The sequence below is a fragment of the Chanos chanos genome, chromosome 4 (assembly GCF_902362185.1).
Source record: "Chanos chanos chromosome 4, fChaCha1.1, whole genome shotgun sequence".
NCBI lineage: Eukaryota > Metazoa > Chordata > Actinopteri > Gonorynchiformes > Chanidae > Chanos > Chanos chanos.
This window is the reverse complement of record NC_044498.1, coordinates 8,238,203-8,256,251: the sequence shown is the minus strand read 5'-3', so window position 1 is coordinate 8,256,251 and position 18,049 is coordinate 8,238,203. Positions and strand designations below refer to the sequence as shown.

The 18,049-nt window shown below is 38.8% G+C and overlaps 2 protein-coding genes across 6 annotated transcripts; both read left to right on the top strand.

The window, feature by feature from the left end:
- Positions 1-590: 590 nt before the first annotated feature.
- LOC115809557 (rho-related GTP-binding protein RhoB-like) lies at positions 591-6,885 on the top strand. Of its 3 annotated transcripts, none has more exons than XM_030771264.1 (2): positions 591-1,460; positions 6,019-6,885. In XM_030771264.1, the coding sequence occupies exons 1-2, from the start codon at positions 928-930 to the stop codon at positions 6,458-6,460; spliced, it is 975 nt and encodes a 324-aa protein (XP_030627124.1). In that variant the 5' UTR covers positions 591-927; the 3' UTR covers positions 6,461-6,885. The 3 variants fall into 3 exon arrangements, with proteins under 3 accessions (XP_030627124.1, XP_030627125.1, XP_030627126.1); XM_030771265.1 differs by lacking the exon at positions 6,019-6,885 and having other exon boundaries at positions 591-1,068; positions 1,120-1,963; XM_030771266.1 differs by lacking the exon at positions 591-1,460 and adding an exon at positions 5,533-6,010 and having other exon boundaries at positions 6,062-6,885.
- A 3,590-nt stretch (positions 6,886-10,475) lies between these two features.
- LOC115809555 (rho-related GTP-binding protein RhoB-like) lies at positions 10,476-16,626 on the top strand. 3 transcript variants are annotated; one of them, XM_030771260.1, is made up of 2 exons: positions 10,476-11,345; positions 15,923-16,626. In XM_030771260.1, the coding sequence occupies exons 1-2, from the start codon at positions 10,813-10,815 to the stop codon at positions 16,362-16,364; spliced, it is 975 nt and encodes a 324-aa protein (XP_030627120.1). In that variant the 5' UTR covers positions 10,476-10,812; the 3' UTR covers positions 16,365-16,626. The 3 variants fall into 3 exon arrangements, with proteins under 3 accessions (XP_030627120.1, XP_030627121.1, XP_030627122.1); XM_030771261.1 differs by lacking the exon at positions 15,923-16,626 and having other exon boundaries at positions 10,476-10,953; positions 11,005-11,672; XM_030771262.1 differs by lacking the exon at positions 10,476-11,345 and adding an exon at positions 15,437-15,914 and having other exon boundaries at positions 15,966-16,626.
- The last annotated feature ends 1,423 nt before the right edge of the window (positions 16,627-18,049 follow it).

Here is an 18,049-nt window from a genome sequence, read left to right as displayed (position 1 = left end):
TCAAGAAAGCATAAAAGAAATGATTATAAACATAAACCTTCCTCCTGTATTTTTTTGTTTTGTTTTGTTTTGTTTCTTTTTTTTAAACCTTAATATTGAAGGATTGATTATACAAAGGGAAAGGTTGTTCATGCCTCTAAACTTTTAGCAGAACTTGATTTCAACAGTTTACAATAATAAAATATTTCAATTTAGTTTCTATAAACGTGTACAATTCTTCTTCTCCTTTTTTCTTCTTCTTAATTTAATATCAACAAAGTGACAGTTCCAGGTATGATTAATGACAAACGTTGAGAGGGCATTCGAGAAAGCCGAGAATGAAAAGCTGGCTCTTTGTGGGAACTCTTTTCTTAAAATACTTATGTGATACCCCTTATATATAAAATAATGGATTACAACTTGCTGCTGCTGCTACAACTGCTGCGAACAACAACAACAAAAATAATAACAACAATAATAATAATTCTCTTTCTCTCTCTCTCTGTCTGTCTGTCTATCTATCTCTTAGTTTCTTTTTCTTTTTTTTTATCGTGTGATTGGTTATGGTGCAATTTTTGGTATTAGAAGTCCTGTCACTGCCAAGGGCTGAAGTTCATCCAAGCACCCATATCCCGGAATGCTGTGAGCTCCTCCCCCTGCTGAGCGAAGAGGAACGTCAGGGTCCAATCACTGCAGTATATAAAAATGAACCCAATCCGCTCTTCACTGGCAAACAATGACCTCACTTTCCTTTTTGTGATTGGACTGCTAAATTTGGAACGCACACAGGTGTTATAAAGAAAGCACTAAGAACGACGAACTTTAACTTTGAATGGATCGGCTGGTTGTGAGGAAAAACTGGAAGTGATATGTTTGGTTGTATTTAGTCACAGTCAAGAGGCAGTTTTGACATTTAACGTATCGGTTGATGATAAAAGTTGTAAAGCCATGACAGGCATTCGGAAAAAGCTGGTAGTGGTAGGTGATGGGGCGTGTGGGAAAACGTGTCTATTGACTGTGTTGAATAAAGATGAGTTCCCTGAACAGTATGTGCCAACTGTTTTTGAGACCGACGTCGCGGACATGGAAGTGGACAGCAAACAGGTGCAACTTGCTCTTTGGGATACAGCCGGTCAAGAGGATTATGAGCGACTTCGTCCCTTGTCCTATCCAGACACAGATGTTATACTGATGTGCTTCTCAGTGGACAGTCCAGACTCTCTCGAAAACATCCTGGAAAAGTGGGTACCAGAGGTCAAACACTTCTGCCCTAACGTGCCCATCATTCTTGTGGCTAATAAGAAGGATCTACGGAACGACGAGAGTGTTAGGACCGAGTTGTCCAGACTGAAGCAAGAACCTGTAAAAACAGAGGTTGGGCGCGCAATGGCCGTGCGCATCGGCGCATATGACTACATGGAATGTTCGGCTAAAACCAAGGATGGAGTGCGAGAGGTCTTCGAGACTGCAACTCGTGCTGCGTTGCAGAAGAGACCCACATCAGTCGGTTGTTGTGTGAACTGTTGTCTGCTGTCGTGACTGAATTATTTATGGCCTAATGTTATACATTGGACTAAAACCAATAGGCATAGAATACCGAGAATTAAAAAACAAATGTAGCCTTCAGGGCACTCACGGTCGTCACGATGAAAAGACATTGACCATGGACTTGATTTGGACATCATCCTCAACGCACTGCGGTGACACTTTGACAACAGCTTTATCAATTAATGAGTAAATAAACACGGGTACGCGGTGCCCGCTCGAACCCAAAGCACCTGTGGTGCCTGTAGCCTACAAGTGCCGTTGACGTTTAGATTATACCTTGTCCGACACCGCTATGTCTGCAGAGGTGTGGTGACAGTTTATGTGACCAAGACTTTTATATAGACAGCTCTGTTAATTGTAAAGATTTTTATGGAGATATTGTACAGTGTTGGATGAGCTTTTTCTCTTGCCCTCATTAAAATGCTTACACAATGTGGATACAGTATGTATGTTTTTGCTTGTGATTTGACTACAACGCCAAAACTTGTAGAAAGTAATTTTCATTTGGTGGACCTGCTTTCCTGATCCAAGGATGCAACTGCAAGTATTTTGTACTGTTTTTATTTTGTGAATAATTCTTCCAGCTCTCCCAAAGGGCTGTTCTGCACTAACTTGCCTTTAAACTAAGACACCCGTTTTAGGTATCAAGTAGGCTAACTGAATGGTCACTGCTGTTTGCATAACAACAGTGGATTTGCTTTTGGACACTACTTTCCAAATACTGGCTTATAAAAAAAACATAAATACATGTGTTGGAGACAAAAGTTTTATACTGAACTTGAGTTTATGGAGATACATGATCACCCGATGTTACTGGTTATGTATAAAAATTGTCAGTGTGAAAGTAATTATAACTTCTGTGCTGTGTGAAATGGTAGCAGGTAGTAATGGGTGGACTGTTGACTTTATTTTTTTAAGGATTGTATAGGTTGCCTCAAGAAGATGAGTCCATTGCTTAAGTGATTCTAGAAGTATTATTGGTGTTAATGGTAAATACAGTCACCTTTTTTTCCTTTTACCAAAACAGTCTACTGATTTCTATCTGTCAGCAAATCCTCAATCTTTTGATACATTTTTGGCATTTTCAGCTGCAAATCTTAATATGATTGCTTACCAGTCTTGTGTTGAAGGAGTCCAGATTAATGAGTACATCATTCTCATAATTCCAGTTCTCACTGACTACAAAGTTACACAGATAATGTAATACGTCCCCTTGAGGTAGAACTACAAGAAAGTTTGATGGCAAAACCATGACAATGCTCCTTGCACCATCTTTTAATTGAAATGGTTTTTCATGTGAAGCTTATTGGTTTGAAAATCCAGAGACAAAAGTGATCAGGAGCACCTGTGATTATCCATTGAATGAAAGGCACTGTGCAAGCAGTAACTGTGAATATTTTATCGAAAAAAGAACATTCTGTCAAAAAAACCCACTGTTAAAAAGAAGTTTTATCACAAAAATAAGGCATTTACAGTCAGGATACAAAATAATGAACTGGACACAGCACGTACAGTTGACAGAAATACTTTAGAAAGGAAAATACTTCTGGTAATCTTGCCTGTTCAAAAACAGGAAGTAGGGATTCTGGTTTTCCAAAACTGTGATTAGTGCCACAGATGTTGATATCTTTCCATCAGAAGTTGTGTCAGGCAGTGGACAGTTATATCTACTATCTTTAAAACCTAAAAATAGGCTGCTGTCTTTGGTTCTTTTGGGTGCTTTTTTTCTTGTTTACTCAGAGCTGATCAAAACATAAAAGATAACTGCTCATTGTAATGTCTTCAAATGGCTATTCGTCTGTATTTAGAGTTATGAGTAATACAGGAACTAGCCATTATTCACCTTCTACAGACTAAGCTCAGAGTCCTGCTTCTAAAAATCCTTTTAAAAGCCTCAGTTTCAGAGTTCACAGTCTGATCAATTTCACAGGATCAATCTGGGAAGGAAAACAAAGGACAATATGTCTGTTTTCTCTTTTTTCCCCCTCACTATTCATTTTCCATTGAGACATATGGACTCTTAACAGGCCTGTGGTAAGAGGTATAATTTAGTGCTCATGAAGGACAGAATTATAACATTTCTTCAATATAAAGAGATATTCTATAATTATTGATCGTGCATTTTAATTCGGCCCCTGCTACATTTTAGGCAAAGTGCACTTTTTCCTGGAGGACATGATCTTTTCTCAAAATAATCCAACCAGTCAGGTTAAAAGTAGTTCCAAGGGCTTCTCATTTGTCACCCCTACTATGAAACCTTTTTTCAGGTATTGAGAGTTCAGAGCACATAAGACTGTAAGTGTACTACAAGAGAGATTCTGTATTTGAGGAGGATGGACAGGTTTCAGCCTGATTGTGATCTGACTCTGGCTGTATAGGCTGATATTCTAAGTAAACGTGCAATGACATAATAATTCAGTCTGAACAAGTGCATAAAACCAAGTGCATTTTCTCCTTACTTCTCATCCCTCTCTCACTTTTGTCGTCCAATATCACCCTCCTCATTTATACCCTGTTCCCTCACATCCTTGAAGAAAAATGTGATTGCTAAAAAGATGAATATCTACCTCTGGCATTTGGAGGGACACGTGTCTCTACACAGCAGTCTGTTCCAGTAATACACTTGGGATTTCCACAGATCCACCATGTTTGTGGAGTTTCAGGAAGCACATGACTATTTACAGTCAGCCACATCCCAGAGAGATCTTTTATTATCCATCCAAAGTGAAACCAAAGTGATCCCATTAGCAAGTTAGATTACATTTAGATCTGCTGTACTTTTATACAAATGTATTTCTCACCATACGTGTAAATTAATCTTATCATTTCTACAGATATAATAGTAAAACAATGGATATAAATAGCAGGACTTTGACCATACACAATAGTTTGCAAATACGTTCTTTTTGGTAATCACACCAAATGAGACTAGAGAGATGGAAAAGGTTCTGCTCAGCCATTCTAATCTTGGTCTGAAACCTTTGAGCATACATCTTTGTGTAAGTACAAATGGAAACTGGTGTGCAGGTATGTCCACAGTGCCGTGTGGTGGTGACCATGTGTTGAAAGTGTGGGATATGAGCTACAAGTATAAGCTGACAGCAAGCATGAAGACATATTAGCTTGGTGCTCCTTCTCTCTAAAGTGATCCAGAAATCGAAGCTTAGGGCTTAGAAGTATGCTATATTATGAAATTAAACTTGACATAGCAAGGCTGTGAAAAAACAAATATAATGTGAAACAAATTCTTTTTCATCAAGTTTGTTTGTTCGTTTGTGTAATAAAGCACATGACTCCAGTAACAAGGAAGAGGGAATTAGGATCACTGCAGAGTCTTTGTAAAATGTAAAGGGCTTACTGGAATCTACTCCTATATCAGGGGCTTTCCTTCGTGCCTGTAATGAACTTAAAGGTGTCAAGAAAGCATAAAAGAAATGATTATAAACATAAACCTTCCTCCTGTATTTTTTTGTTTTGTTTTGTTTTGTTTCTTTTTTTTAAACCTTAATATTGAAGGATTGATTATACAAAGGGAAAGGTTGTTCATGCCTCTAAACTTTTAGCAGAACTTGATTTCAACAGTTTACAATAATAAAATATTTCAATTTAGTTTCTATAAACGTGTACAATTCTTCTTCTCCTTTTTTCTTCTTCTTAATTTAATATCAACAAAGTGACAGTTCCAGGTATGATTAATGACAAACGTTGAGAGGGCATTCGAGAAAGCCGAGAATGAAAAGCTGGCTCTTTGTGGGAACTCTTTTCTTAAAATACTTATGTGATACCCCTTATATATAAAATAATGGATTACAACTTGCTGCTGCTGCTACTACTGCTGCGAACAACAACAACAAAAATAATAACAACAATAATAATAATTCTCTTTCTCTCTCTCTCTGTCTGTCTGTCTATCTATCTCTTAGTTTCTTTTTCTTTTTTTTTATCGTGTGATTGGTTATGGTGCAATTTTTGGTATTAGAAGTCCTGTCACTGCCAAGGGCTGAAGTTCATCCAAGCACCCATATCCCGGAATGCTGTGAGCTCCTCCCCCTGCTGAGCGAAGAGGAACGTCAGGGTCCAATCACTGCAGTATATAAAAATGAACCCAATCCGCTCTTCACTGGCAAACAATGACCTCACTTTCCTTTTTGTGATTGGACTGCTAAATTTGGAACGCACACAGGTGTTATAAAGAAAGCACTAAGAACGACGAACTTTAACTTTGAATGGATCGGCTGGTTGTGAGGAAAAACTGGAAGTGATATGTTTGGTTGTATTTAGTCACAGTCAAGAGGCAGTTTTGACATTTAACGTATCGGTTGATGATAAAAGTTGTAAAGCCATGACAGGCATTCGGAAAAAGCTGGTAGTGGTAGGTGATGGGGCGTGTGGGAAAACGTGTCTATTGACTGTGTTGAATAAAGATGAGTTCCCTGAACAGTATGTGCCAACTGTTTTTGAGGCCGACATCGCGGACATGGAAGTGGACAGCAAACAGGTGCAACTTGCTCTTTGGGATACAGCCGGTCAAGAGGATTATGACCGACTTCGTCCCTTGTCCTATCCAGACACAGATGTTATACTGATGTGCTTCTCAGTGGACAGTCCAGACTCTCTCGAAAACATCCCGGAAAAGTGGGTACCAGAGGTCAAACACTTCTGCCCTGACGTGCCCATCATTCTTGTGGCTAATAAGAAGGATCTACGGAACGACGAGAGTGTTAGGACCGAGTTGTCCAGACTGAAGCAAGAACCTGTAAAAACAGAGGTTGGGCGCGCAATGGCCGTGCGCATCGGCGCATATGACTACATGGAATGTTCGGCTAAAACCAAGGATGGAGTGCGAGAGGTCTTCGAGACTGCAACTCGTGCTGCGTTGCAGAAGAGACCCACATCAGTCGGTTGTTGTGTGAACTGTTGTCTGCTGTCGTGACTGAATTATTTATGGCCTAATGTTATACATTGGACTAAAACCAATAGGCATAGAATACCGAGAATTAAAAAACAAATGTAGCCTTCAGGGCACTCACGGTCGTCACGATGAAAAGACATTGACCATGGACTTGATTTGGACATCATCCTCAACGCACTGCGGTGACACTTTGACAACAGCTTTATCAATTAATGAGTAAATAAACACGGGTACGCGGTGCCCGCTCGAACCCAAAGCACCTGTGGTGCCTGTAGCCTACAAGTGCCGTTGACGTTTAGATTATACCTTGTCCGACACCGCTATGTCTGCAGAGGTGTGGTGACAGTTTATGTGACCAAGACTTTTATATAGACAGCTCTGTTAATTGTAAAGATTTTTATGGAGATATTGTACAGTGTTGGATGAGCTTTTTCCCTTGCCCTCATTAAAATGCTTACACAATGTGGATACAGTATGTATGTTTTTGCTTGTGATTTGACTACAACGCCAAAACTTGTAGAAAGTAATTTTCATTTGGTGGACCTGCTTTCCTGATCCAAGGATGCAACTGCAAGTATTTTGTACTGTTTTTATTTTGTGAATAATTCTTCCAGCTCTCCCAAAGGGCTGTTCTGCACTAACTTGCCTTTAAACTAAGACACCCGTTTTAGGTATCAAGTAGGCTAACTGAATGGTCACTGCTGTTTGCATAACAACAGTGGATTTGCTTTTGGACACTACTTTCCAAATACTGGCTTATAAAAAAACATAAATACATGTTTTGGAGACAAAAGTTTTATACTGAACTTGAGTTTATGGAGATACATGATCACCCGATGTTACTGGTTATGTATAAAAATTGTCAGTGTGAAAGTAATTATAACTTCTGTGCTGTGTGAAATGGTAGCAGGTAGTAATGGGTGGACTGTTGACTTTATTTTTTTAAGGATTGTATAGGTTGCCTCAAGAAGATGAGTCCATTGCTTAAGTGATTCTAGAAGTATTATTGGTGTTAATGGTAAATACAGTCACCTTTTTTTCCTTTTACCAAGACAGTCTACTGATTTCTATCTGTCAGCAAATCCTCAATCTTTTGATACATTTTTGGCATTTTCAGCTGCAAATCTTAATATGATTGCTTACCAGTCTTGTGTTGAAGGAGTCCAGATTAATGAGTACATCATTCTCATAATTCCAGTTCTCACTGACTACAAAGTTACACAGATAATGTAATACGTCCCCTTGAGGTAGAACTACAAGAAAGTTTGATGGCAAAACCATGACAATGCTCCTTGCACCATCTTTTAATTGAAATGGTTTTTCATGTGAAGCTTATTGGTTTGAAAATCCAGAGACAAAAGTGATCATGAGCACCTGTGATTATCCATTGAATGAAAAGCCACTGTGCAAGCAGTAACTGTGAATATTTTATCGAAAAAAGAACATTCTGTCAAAAAAACCCACTGTTAAAAAGAAGTTTTATCACAAAAATAAGGCATTTACAGTCAGGATACAAAATAATGAACTGGACACAGCACGTACAGTTGACAGAAATACTTTAGAAAGGAAAATACTTCTGGTAATCTTGCCTGTTCAAAAACAGGAAGTAGGGATTCTGGTTTTCCAAAACTGTGATTAGTGCCACAGATGTTGATATCCTTCCATCAGAAGTTGTGTCAGGCAGTGGACAGTTATATCTACTATCTTTAAAACCTAAAAATAGGCTGCTGTCTTTGGTTCTTTTGGGTGCTTTTTTTCCTGTTTACTCAGAGCTGATCAAAACATAAAAGATAACTGCTCATTGTAATGTCTTCAAATGGCTATTCGTCTGTATTTAGAGTTATGAGTAATACAGGAACTAGCCATTATTCACCTTCTACAGACTAAGCTCAGAGTCCTGCTTCTAAAAATCCTTTTAAAAGCCTCAGTTTCAGAGTTCACAGTCTGATCAATTTCACAGGATCAATCTGGGAAGGAAAACAAAGGACAATATGTCTGTTTTCTCTTTTTTCCCCCTCACTATTCATTTTCCATTGAGACATATGGACTCTTAACAGGCCTGTGGTAAGAGGTATAATTTAGTGCTCATGAAGGACAGAATTATAACATTTCTTCAATATAAAGAGATATTCTATAATTATTGATCGTGCATTTTAATTCGGCCCCTGCTACATTTTAGGCAAAGTGCACTTTTTCCTGGAGGACATGATCTTTTCTCAAAATAATCCAACCAGTCAGGTTAAAAGTAGTTCCAAGGGCTTCTCATTTGTCACCCCTACTATGAAACCTTTTTTCAGGTATTGAGAGTTCAGAGCACATAAGACTGTAAGTGTACTACAAGAGAGATTCTGTATTTGAGGAGGATGGACAGGTTTCAGCCTGATTGTGATCTGACTCTGGCTGTATAGGCTGATATTCTAAGTAAACGTGCAATGACATAATAATTCAGTCTGAACAAGTGCATAAAACCAAGTGCATTTTCTCCTTACTTCTCATCCCTCTCTCACTTTTGTCGTCCAATATCACCCTCCTCATTTATACCCTGTTCCCTCACATCCTTGAAGAAAAATGTGATTGCTAAAAAGATGAATATCTACCTCTGGCATTTGGAGGGACACGTGTCTCTACACAGCAGTCTGTTCCAGTAATACACTTGGGATTTCCACAGATCCACCATGTTTGTGGAGTTTCAGGAAGCACATGACTATTTACAGTCAGCCACATCCCAGAGAGATCTTTTATTATCCATCCAAAGTGAAACCAAAGTGATCCCATTAGCAAGTTAGATTACATTTAGATCTGCTGTACTTTTATACAAATGTATTTCTCACCATACGTGTAAATTAATCTTATCATTTCTACAGATATAATAGTAAAACAATGGATATAAATAGCAGGACTTTGACCATACACAATAGTTTGCAAATACGTTCTTTTTGGTAATCACACCAAATGAGACTAGAGAGATGGAAAAGGTTCTGCTCAGCCATTCTAATCTTGGTCTGAAACCTTTGAGCATACATCTTTGTGTAAGTACAAATGGAAACTGGTGTGCAGGTATGTCCACAGTGCCGTGTGGTGGTGACCATGTGTTGAAAGTGTGGGATATGAGCTACAAGTATAAGCTGACAGCAAGCATGAAGACATATTAGCTTGGTGCTCCTTCTCTCTAAAGTGATCCAGAAATCGAAGCTTAGGGCTTAGAAGTATGCTATATTATGAAATTAAACTTGACATAGCAAGGCTGTGAAAAAACAAATATAATGTGAAACAAATTCTTTTTCATCAAGTTTGTTTGTTCGTTTGTGTAATAAAGCACATGACTCCAGTAACAAGGAAGAGGGAATTAGGATCACTGCAGAGTCTTTGTAAAATGTAAAGGGCTTACTGGAATCTACTCCTATATCAGGGGCTTTCCTTCGTGCCTGTAATGAACTTAAAGGTGTCAAGAAAGCATAAAAGAAATGATTATAAACATAAACCTTCCTCCTGTATTTTTTTGTTTTGTTTTGTTTTGTTTCTTTTTTTTAAACCTTAATATTGAAGGATTGATTATACAAAGGGAAAGGCTGTTCATGCCTCTAAACTTTTAGCAGAACTTGATTTCAACAGTTTACAATAATAAAATATTTCAATTTAGTTTCTATAAACGTGTACAATTCTTCTTCTCCTTTTTTCTTCTTCTTAATTTAATATCAACAAAGTGACAGTTCCAGGTATGATTAATGACAAACGTTGAGAGGGCATTCGAGAAAGCCGAGAATGAAAAGCTGGCTCTTTGTGGGAACTCTTTTCTTAAAATACTTATGTGATACCCCTTATATATAAAATAATGGATTACAACTTGCTGCTGCTGCTACTAACTGCTGCGAACAACAACAACAAAAATAATAACAACAATAATAATAATTCTCTTTCTCTCTCTCTCTGTCTGTCTGTCTATCTATCTCTTAGTTTCTTTTTCTTTTTTTTTATCGTGTGATTGGTTATGGTGCAATTTTTGGTATTAGAAGTCCTGTCACTGCCAAGGGCTGAAGTTCATCCAAGCACCCATATCCCGGAATGCTGTGAGCTCCTCCCCCTGCTGAGCGAAGAGGAACGTCAGGGTCCAATCACTGCAGTATATAAAAATGAACCCAATCCGCTCTTCACTGGCAAACAATGACCTCACTTTCCTTTTTGTGATTGGACTGCTAAATTTGGAACGCACACAGGTGTTATAAAGAAAGCACTAAGAACGACGAACTTTAACTTTGAATGGATCGGCTGGTTGTGAGGAAAAACTGGAAGTGATATGTTTGGTTGTATTTAGTCACAGTCAAGAGGCAGTTTTGACATTTAACGTATCGGTTGATGATAAAAGTTGTAAAGCCATGACAGGCATTCGGAAAAAGCTGGTAGTGGTAGGTGATGGGGCGTGTGGGAAAACGTGTCTATTGACTGTGTTGAATAAAGATGAGTTCCCTGAACAGTATGTGCCAACTGTTTTTGAGGCCGACATCGCGGACATGGAAGTGGACAGCAAACAGGTGCAACTTGCTCTTTGGGATACAGCCGGTCAAGAGGATTATGACCGACTTCGTCCCTTGTCCTATCCAGACACAGATGTTATACTGATGTGCTTCTCAGTGGACAGTCCAGACTCTCTCGAAAACATCCCGGAAAAGTGGGTACCAGAGGTCAAACACTTCTGCCCTGACGTGCCCATCATTCTTGTGGCTAATAAGAAGGATCTACGGAACGACGAGAGTGTTAGGACCGAGTTGTCCAGACTGAAGCAAGAACCTGTAAAAACAGAGGTTGGGCGCGCAATGGCCGTGCGCATCGGCGCATATGACTACATGGAATGTTCGGCTAAAACCAAGGATGGAGTGCGAGAGGTCTTCGAGACTGCAACTCGTGCTGCGTTGCAGAAGAGACCCACATCAGTCGGTTGTTGTGTGAACTGTTGTCTGCTGTCGTGACTGAATTATTTATGGCCTAATGTTATACATTGGACTAAAACCAATAGGCATAGAATACCGAGAATTAAAAAACAAATGTAGCCTTCAGGGCACTCACGGTCGTCACGATGAAAAGACATTGACCATGGACTTGATTTGGACATCATCCTCAACGCACTGCGGTGACACTTTGACAACAGCTTTATCAATTAATGAGTAAATAAACACGGGTACGCGGTGCCCGCTCGAACCCAAAGCACCTGTGGTGCCTGTAGCCTACAAGTGCCGTTGACGTTTAGATTATACCTTGTCACCACACCGCTATGTCTGCAGAGGTGTGGTGACAGTTTATGTGACCAAGACTTTTATATAGACAGCTCTGTTAATTGTAAAGATTTTTATGGAGATATTGTACAGTGTTGGATGAGCTTTTTCCCTTGCCCTCATTAAAATGCTTACACAATGTGGATACAGTATGTATGTAGTAATACACTTGGGATTTCCTACAGATCCACCATGTTGTGGAGTTTCAGGAAGCACATGACTATTTACAGTCAGTGGACCTGCTTTCCTGATCCAAGGATGCAACTGCAAGTATTTTGTACTGTTTTTATTTTGTGAATAATTCTTCCAGCTCTCCCAAAGGGCTGTTCTGCACTAACTTGCCTTTAAACTAAGACACCCGTTTTAGGTATCAAGTAGGGCTAACTGAATGGTCACTGCTGTTTGCATAACAACAGTGGATTTGCTTTTGGACACTACTTTCCAAATACTGGCTTATAAAAAAACATAAATACATGTGTTGGAGACAAAAGTTTTATACTGAACTTGAGTTTATGGAGATACATGATCACCCGATGTTACTGGTTATGTATAAAAATTGTCAGTGTGAAAGTAATTATAACTTCTGTGCTGTGTGAAATGGTAGCAGGTAGTAATGGGTGGACTGTTGACTTTATTTTTTTAAGGATTGTATAGGTTGCCTCAAGAAGATGAGTCCATTGCTTAAGTGATTCTAGAAGTATTATTGGTGTTAATGGTAAATACAGTCACCTTTTTTTCCTTTTACCAAGACAGTCTACTGATTTCTATCTGTCAGCAAATCCTCAATCTTTGATACATTTTTGGCATTTTCAGCTGCAAATCTTAATATGATTGCTTACCAGTCTTGTGTTGAAGGAGTCCAGATTAATGAGTACATCATTCTCATAATTCCAGTTCTCACTGACTACAAAGTTACACAGATAATGTAATACGTCCCCTTGAGGTAGAACTACAAGAAAGTTTGATGGCAAAACCATGACAATGCTCCTTGCACCATCTTTTAATTGAAATGGTTTTTCATGTGAAGCTTATTGGTTTGAAAATCCAGAGACAAAAGTGATCATGAGCACCTGTGATTATCCATTGAATGAAAAGCCACTGTGCAAGCAGTAACTGTGAATATTTTATCGAAAAAAGAACATTCTGTCAAAAAAACCCACTGTTAAAAAGAAGTTTTATCACAAAAATAAGGCATTTACAGTCAGGATACAAAATAATGAACTGGACACAGCACGTACAGTTGACAGAAATACTTTAGAAAGGAAAATACTTCTGGTAATCTTGCCTGTTCAAAAACAGGAAGTAGGGATTCTGGTTTTCCAAAACTGTGATTAGTGCCACAGATGTTGATATCCTTCCATCAGAAGTTGTGTCAGGCAGTGGACAGTTATATCTACTATCTTAAAACCTAAAAATAGGCTGCTGTCTTTGGTTCTTTTGGGTGCTTTTTTTCCTGTTTACTCAGAGCTGATCAAAACATAAAAGATAACTGCTCATTGTAATGTCTTCAAATGGCTATTCGTCTGTATTTAGAGTTATGAGTAATACAGGAACTAGCCATTATTCACCTTCTACAGACTAAGCTCAGAGTCCTGCTTCTAAAAATCCTTTTAAAAGCCTCAGTTTCAGAGTTCACAGTCTGATCAATTTCACAGGATCAATCTGGGAAGGAAAACAAAGGACAATATGTCTGTTTTCTCTTTTTTCCCCCTCACTATTCATTTTCCATTGAGACATATGGACTCTTAACAGGCCTGTGGTAAGAGGTATAATTTAGTGCTCATGAAGGACAGAATTATAACATTTCTTCAATATAAAGAGATATTCTATAATTATTGATCGTGCATTTTAATTCGGCCCCTGCTACATTTTAGGCAAAGTGCACTTTTTCCTGGAGGACATGATCTTTTCTCAAAATAATCCAACCAGTCAGGTTAAAAGTAGTTCCAAGGGCTTCTCATTTGTCACCCCTACTATGAAACCTTTTTTCAGGTATTGAGAGTTCAGAGCACATAAGACTGTAAGTGTACTACAAGAGAGATTCTGTATTTGAGGAGGATGGACAGGTTTCAGCCTGATTGTGATCTGACTCTGGCTGTATAGGCTGATATTCTAAGTAAACGTGCAATGACATAATAATTCAGTCTGAACAAGTGCATAAAACCAAGTGCATTTTCTCCTTACTTCTCATCCCTCTCTCACTTTTGTCGTCCAATATCACCCTCCTCATTTATACCCTGTTCCCTCACATCCTTGAAGAAAAATGTGATTGCTAAAAAGATGAATATCTACCTCTGGCATTTGGAGGGACACGTGTCTCTACACAGCAGTCTGTTCCAGTAATACACTTGGGATTTCCACAGATCCACCATGTTTGTGGAGTTTCAGGAAGCACATGACTATTTACAGTCAGCCACATCCCAGAGAGATCTTTTATTATCCATCCAAAGTGAAACCAAAGTGATCCCATTAGCAAGTTAGATTACATTTAGATCTGCTGTACTTTTATACAAATGTATTTCTCACCATACGTGTAAATTAATCTTATCATTTCTACAGATATAATAGTAAAACAATGGATATAAATAGCAGGACTTTGACCATACACAATAGTTTGCAAATACGTTCTTTTTGGTAATCACACCAAATGAGACTAGAGAGATGGAAAAGGTTCTGCTCAGCCATTCTAATCTTGGTCTGAAACCTTTGAGCATACATCTTTGTGTAAGTACAAATGGAAACTGGTGTGCAGGTATGTCCACAGTGCCGTGTGGTGGTGACCATGTGTTGAAAGTGTGGGATATGAGCTACAAGTATAAGCTGACAGCAAGCATGAAGACATATTAGCTTGGTGCTCCTTCTCTCTAAAGTGATCCAGAAATCGAAGCTTAGGGCTTAGAAGTATGCTATATTATGAAATTAAACTTGACATAGCAAGGCTGTGAAAAAACAAATATAATGTGAAACAAATTCTTTTTCATCAAGTTTGTTTGTTCGTTTGTGTAATAAAGCACATGACTCCAGTAACAAGGAAGAGGGAATTAGGATCACTGCAGAGTCTTTGTAAAATGTAAAGGGCTTACTGGAATCTACTCCTATATCAGGGGCTTTCCTTCGTGCCTGTAATGAACTTAAAGGTGTCAAGAAAGCATAAAAGAAATGATTATAAACATAAACCTTCCTCCTGTATTTTTTTGTTTTGTTTTGTTTTGTTTCTTTTTTTTAAACCTTAATATTGAAGGATTGATTATACAAAGGGAAAGGCTGTTCATGCCTCTAAACTTTTAGCAGAACTTGATTTCAACAGTTTACAATAATAAAATATTTCAATTTAGTTTCTATAAACGTGTACAATTCTTCTTCTCCTTTTTTCTTCTTCTTAATTTAATATCAACAAAGTGACAGTTCCAGGTATGATTAATGACAAACGTTGAGAGGGCATTCGAGAAAGCCGAGAATGAAAAGCTGGCTCTTTGTGGGAACTCTTTTCTTAAAATACTTATGTGATACCCCTTATATATAAAATAATGGATTACAACTTGCTGCTGCTGCTACAACTGCTGCGAACAACAACAACAAAAATAATAACAACAATAATAATAATTCTCTTTCTCTCTCTCTCTGTCTGTCTGTCTATCTATCTCTTAGTTTCTTTTTCTTTTTTTTTATCGTGTGATTGGTTATGGTGCAATTTTTGGTATTAGAAGTCCTGTCACTGCCAAGGGCTGAAGTTCATCCAAGCACCCATATCCCGGAATGCTGTGAGCTCCTCCCCCTGCTGAGCGAAGAGGAACGTCAGGGTCCAATCACTGCAGTATATAAAAATGAACCCAATCCGCTCTTCACTGGCAAACAATGACCTCACTTTCCTTTTTGTGATTGGACTGCTAAATTTGGAACGCACACAGGTGTTATAAAGAAAGCACTAAGAACGACGAACTTTAACTTTGAATGGATCGGCTGGTTGTGAGGAAAAACTGGAAGTGATATGTTTGGTTGTATTTAGTCACAGTCAAGAGGCAGTTTTGACATTTAACGTATCGGTTGATGATAAAAGTTGTAAAGCCATGACAGGCATTCGGAAAAAGCTGGTAGTGGTAGGTGATGGGGCGTGTGGGAAAACGTGTCTATTGACTGTGTTGAATAAAGATGAGTTCCCTGAACAGTATGTGCCAACTGTTTTTGAGGCCGACATCGCGGACATGGAAGTGGACAGCAAACAGGTGCAACTTGCTCTTTGGGATACAGCCGGTCAAGAGGATTATGACCGACTTCGTCCCTTGTCCTATCCAGACACAGATGTTATACTGATGTGCTTCTCAGTGGACAGTCCAGACTCTCTCGAAAACATCCCGGAAAAGTGGGTACCAGAGGTCAAACACTTCTGCCCTGACGTGCCCATCATTCTTGTGGCTAATAAGAAGGATCTACGGAACGACGAGAGTGTTAGGACCGAGTTGTCCAGACTGAAGCAAGAACCTGTAAAAACAGAGGTTGGGCGCGCAATGGCCGTGCGCATCGGCGCATATGACTACATGGAATGTTCGGCTAAAACCAAGGATGGAGTGCGAGAGGTCTTCGAGACTGCAACTCGTGCTGCGTTGCAGAAGAGACCCACATCAGTCGGTTGTTGTGTGAACTGTTGTCTGCTGTCGTGACTGAATTATTTATGGCCTAATGTTATACATTGGACTAAAACCAATAGGCATAGAATACCGAGAATTAAAAAACAAATGTAGCCTTCAGGGCACTCACGGTCGTCACGATGAAAAGACATTGACCATGGACTTGATTTGGACATCATCCTCAACGCACTGCGGTGACACTTTGACAACAGCTTTATCAATTAATGAGTAAATAAACACGGGTACGCGGTGCCCGCTCGAACCCAAAGCACCTGTGGTGCCTGTAGCCTACAAGTGCCGTTGACGTTTAGATTATACCTTGTCACACACCGCTATGTCTGCAGAGGTGTGGTGACAGTTTATGTGACCAAGACTTTTATATAGACAGCTCTGTTAATTGTAAAGATTTTTATGGAGATATTGTACAGTGTTGGATGAGCTTTTTCCCTTGCCCTCATTAAAATGCTTACACAATGTGGATACAGTATGTATGTAGTAATACACTTGGGATTTCCACAGATCCACCATGTTTGTGGAGTTTCAGGAAGCACATGACTATTTACAGTCAGCCACATCCCAGAGAGATCTTTTATTATCCATCCAAAGTGATCCCATTAGCAAGTTAGATTACATTTAGATCTGCTGTACTTTTATACAAATGTATTTCTCACCATATGTGTAAATTAATCTTATCATTTCTACAGATATAATAGTAAAACAATGGATATAAATAGCAGGACTTTGACCATACACAATAGTTTGCAAATACGTTCTTTTTGGTAATCACACCAAATGAGACTAGAGAGATGGAAAAGGTTCTGCTCAGCCATTCTAATCTTGGTCTGAAACCTTTGAGCATACATCTTTGTGTAAGTACAAATGGAAACTGGTGTGCAGGTATGTCCACAGTGCCGTGTGGTGGTGACCATGTGTTGAAAGTGTGGGATATGAGCTACAAGTATAAGCTGACAGCAAGCATGAAGACATATTAGCTTGGTGCTCCTTCTCTCTAAAGTGATCCAGAAATCGAAGCTTAGGGCTTAGAAGTATGCTATATTATGAAATTAAACTTGACATAGCAAGGCTGTGAAAAAACAAATATAATGTGAAACAAATTCTTTTTCATCAAGTTTGTTTGTTCGTTTGTGTAATAAAGCACATGACTCCAGTAACAAGGAAGAGGGAATTAGGATCACTGCAGAGTCATGCAGTGGTGTCATTTAGATGTGAATAAGTTTTGCAATGAGGAAGCATTTAGTTCTGCAGGAGAATTACAGCTCTCATTAAGCTGGCACATAACAGTTGTGTTTCCCTATGTAGTTAGAGGTAGGACATGAAAATTTTTTTTTTCCAAAGCAGCACTAGATTCTTTAGGCAGAGCAGATAATGCCATTAAAAGGCTACAGATCCGGGCCAACTCAGAAATTTGCCACAGAAGACATTTAGCAGACACTCTCACAATTTAATTTAACATCATCTTTATCAGGGAGAGTGTTTCCTCTGCACAGCCCAACACTTTCAGCTTCAAGACAAAACTGAAATATCCACAGTATGTGCTGTGCTCATTTCTGTGCAGCCAACACACAAACATCTGAACACTTGCGACAAAGCAGGACAGTAGTATGTGCCTAATTTTTTTAAGACCTGTTAAGGTAAATATTTAGATAGATGAAATGACATCAATCCTTGGTGTCGGACTCTGAGGAAATTAGGTTTCA

What these genes read in the sequence shown, in the direction of transcription:
- LOC115809555 (XM_030771260.1), top strand. Translation starts at nt 10,813, where the DNA reads ATGACAGGCATTCGGAAAAAGCTGGTAGTGGTAGGTGATGGGGCGTGT. An exon ending in GAGACTGCAACTCGTGCTGC is followed by an intron (nt 11,346 to 15,922) that starts GTTGCAGAAGAG and finishes GGAAGTGGACAG; the next exon opens with CAAACAGGTGCAACTTGCTC.
- LOC115809557 (XM_030771264.1), top strand. Translation starts at nt 928, where the DNA reads ATGACAGGCATTCGGAAAAAGCTGGTAGTGGTAGGTGATGGGGCGTGT. An exon ending in GAGACTGCAACTCGTGCTGC is followed by an intron (nt 1,461 to 6,018) that starts GTTGCAGAAGAG and finishes GGAAGTGGACAG; the next exon opens with CAAACAGGTGCAACTTGCTC.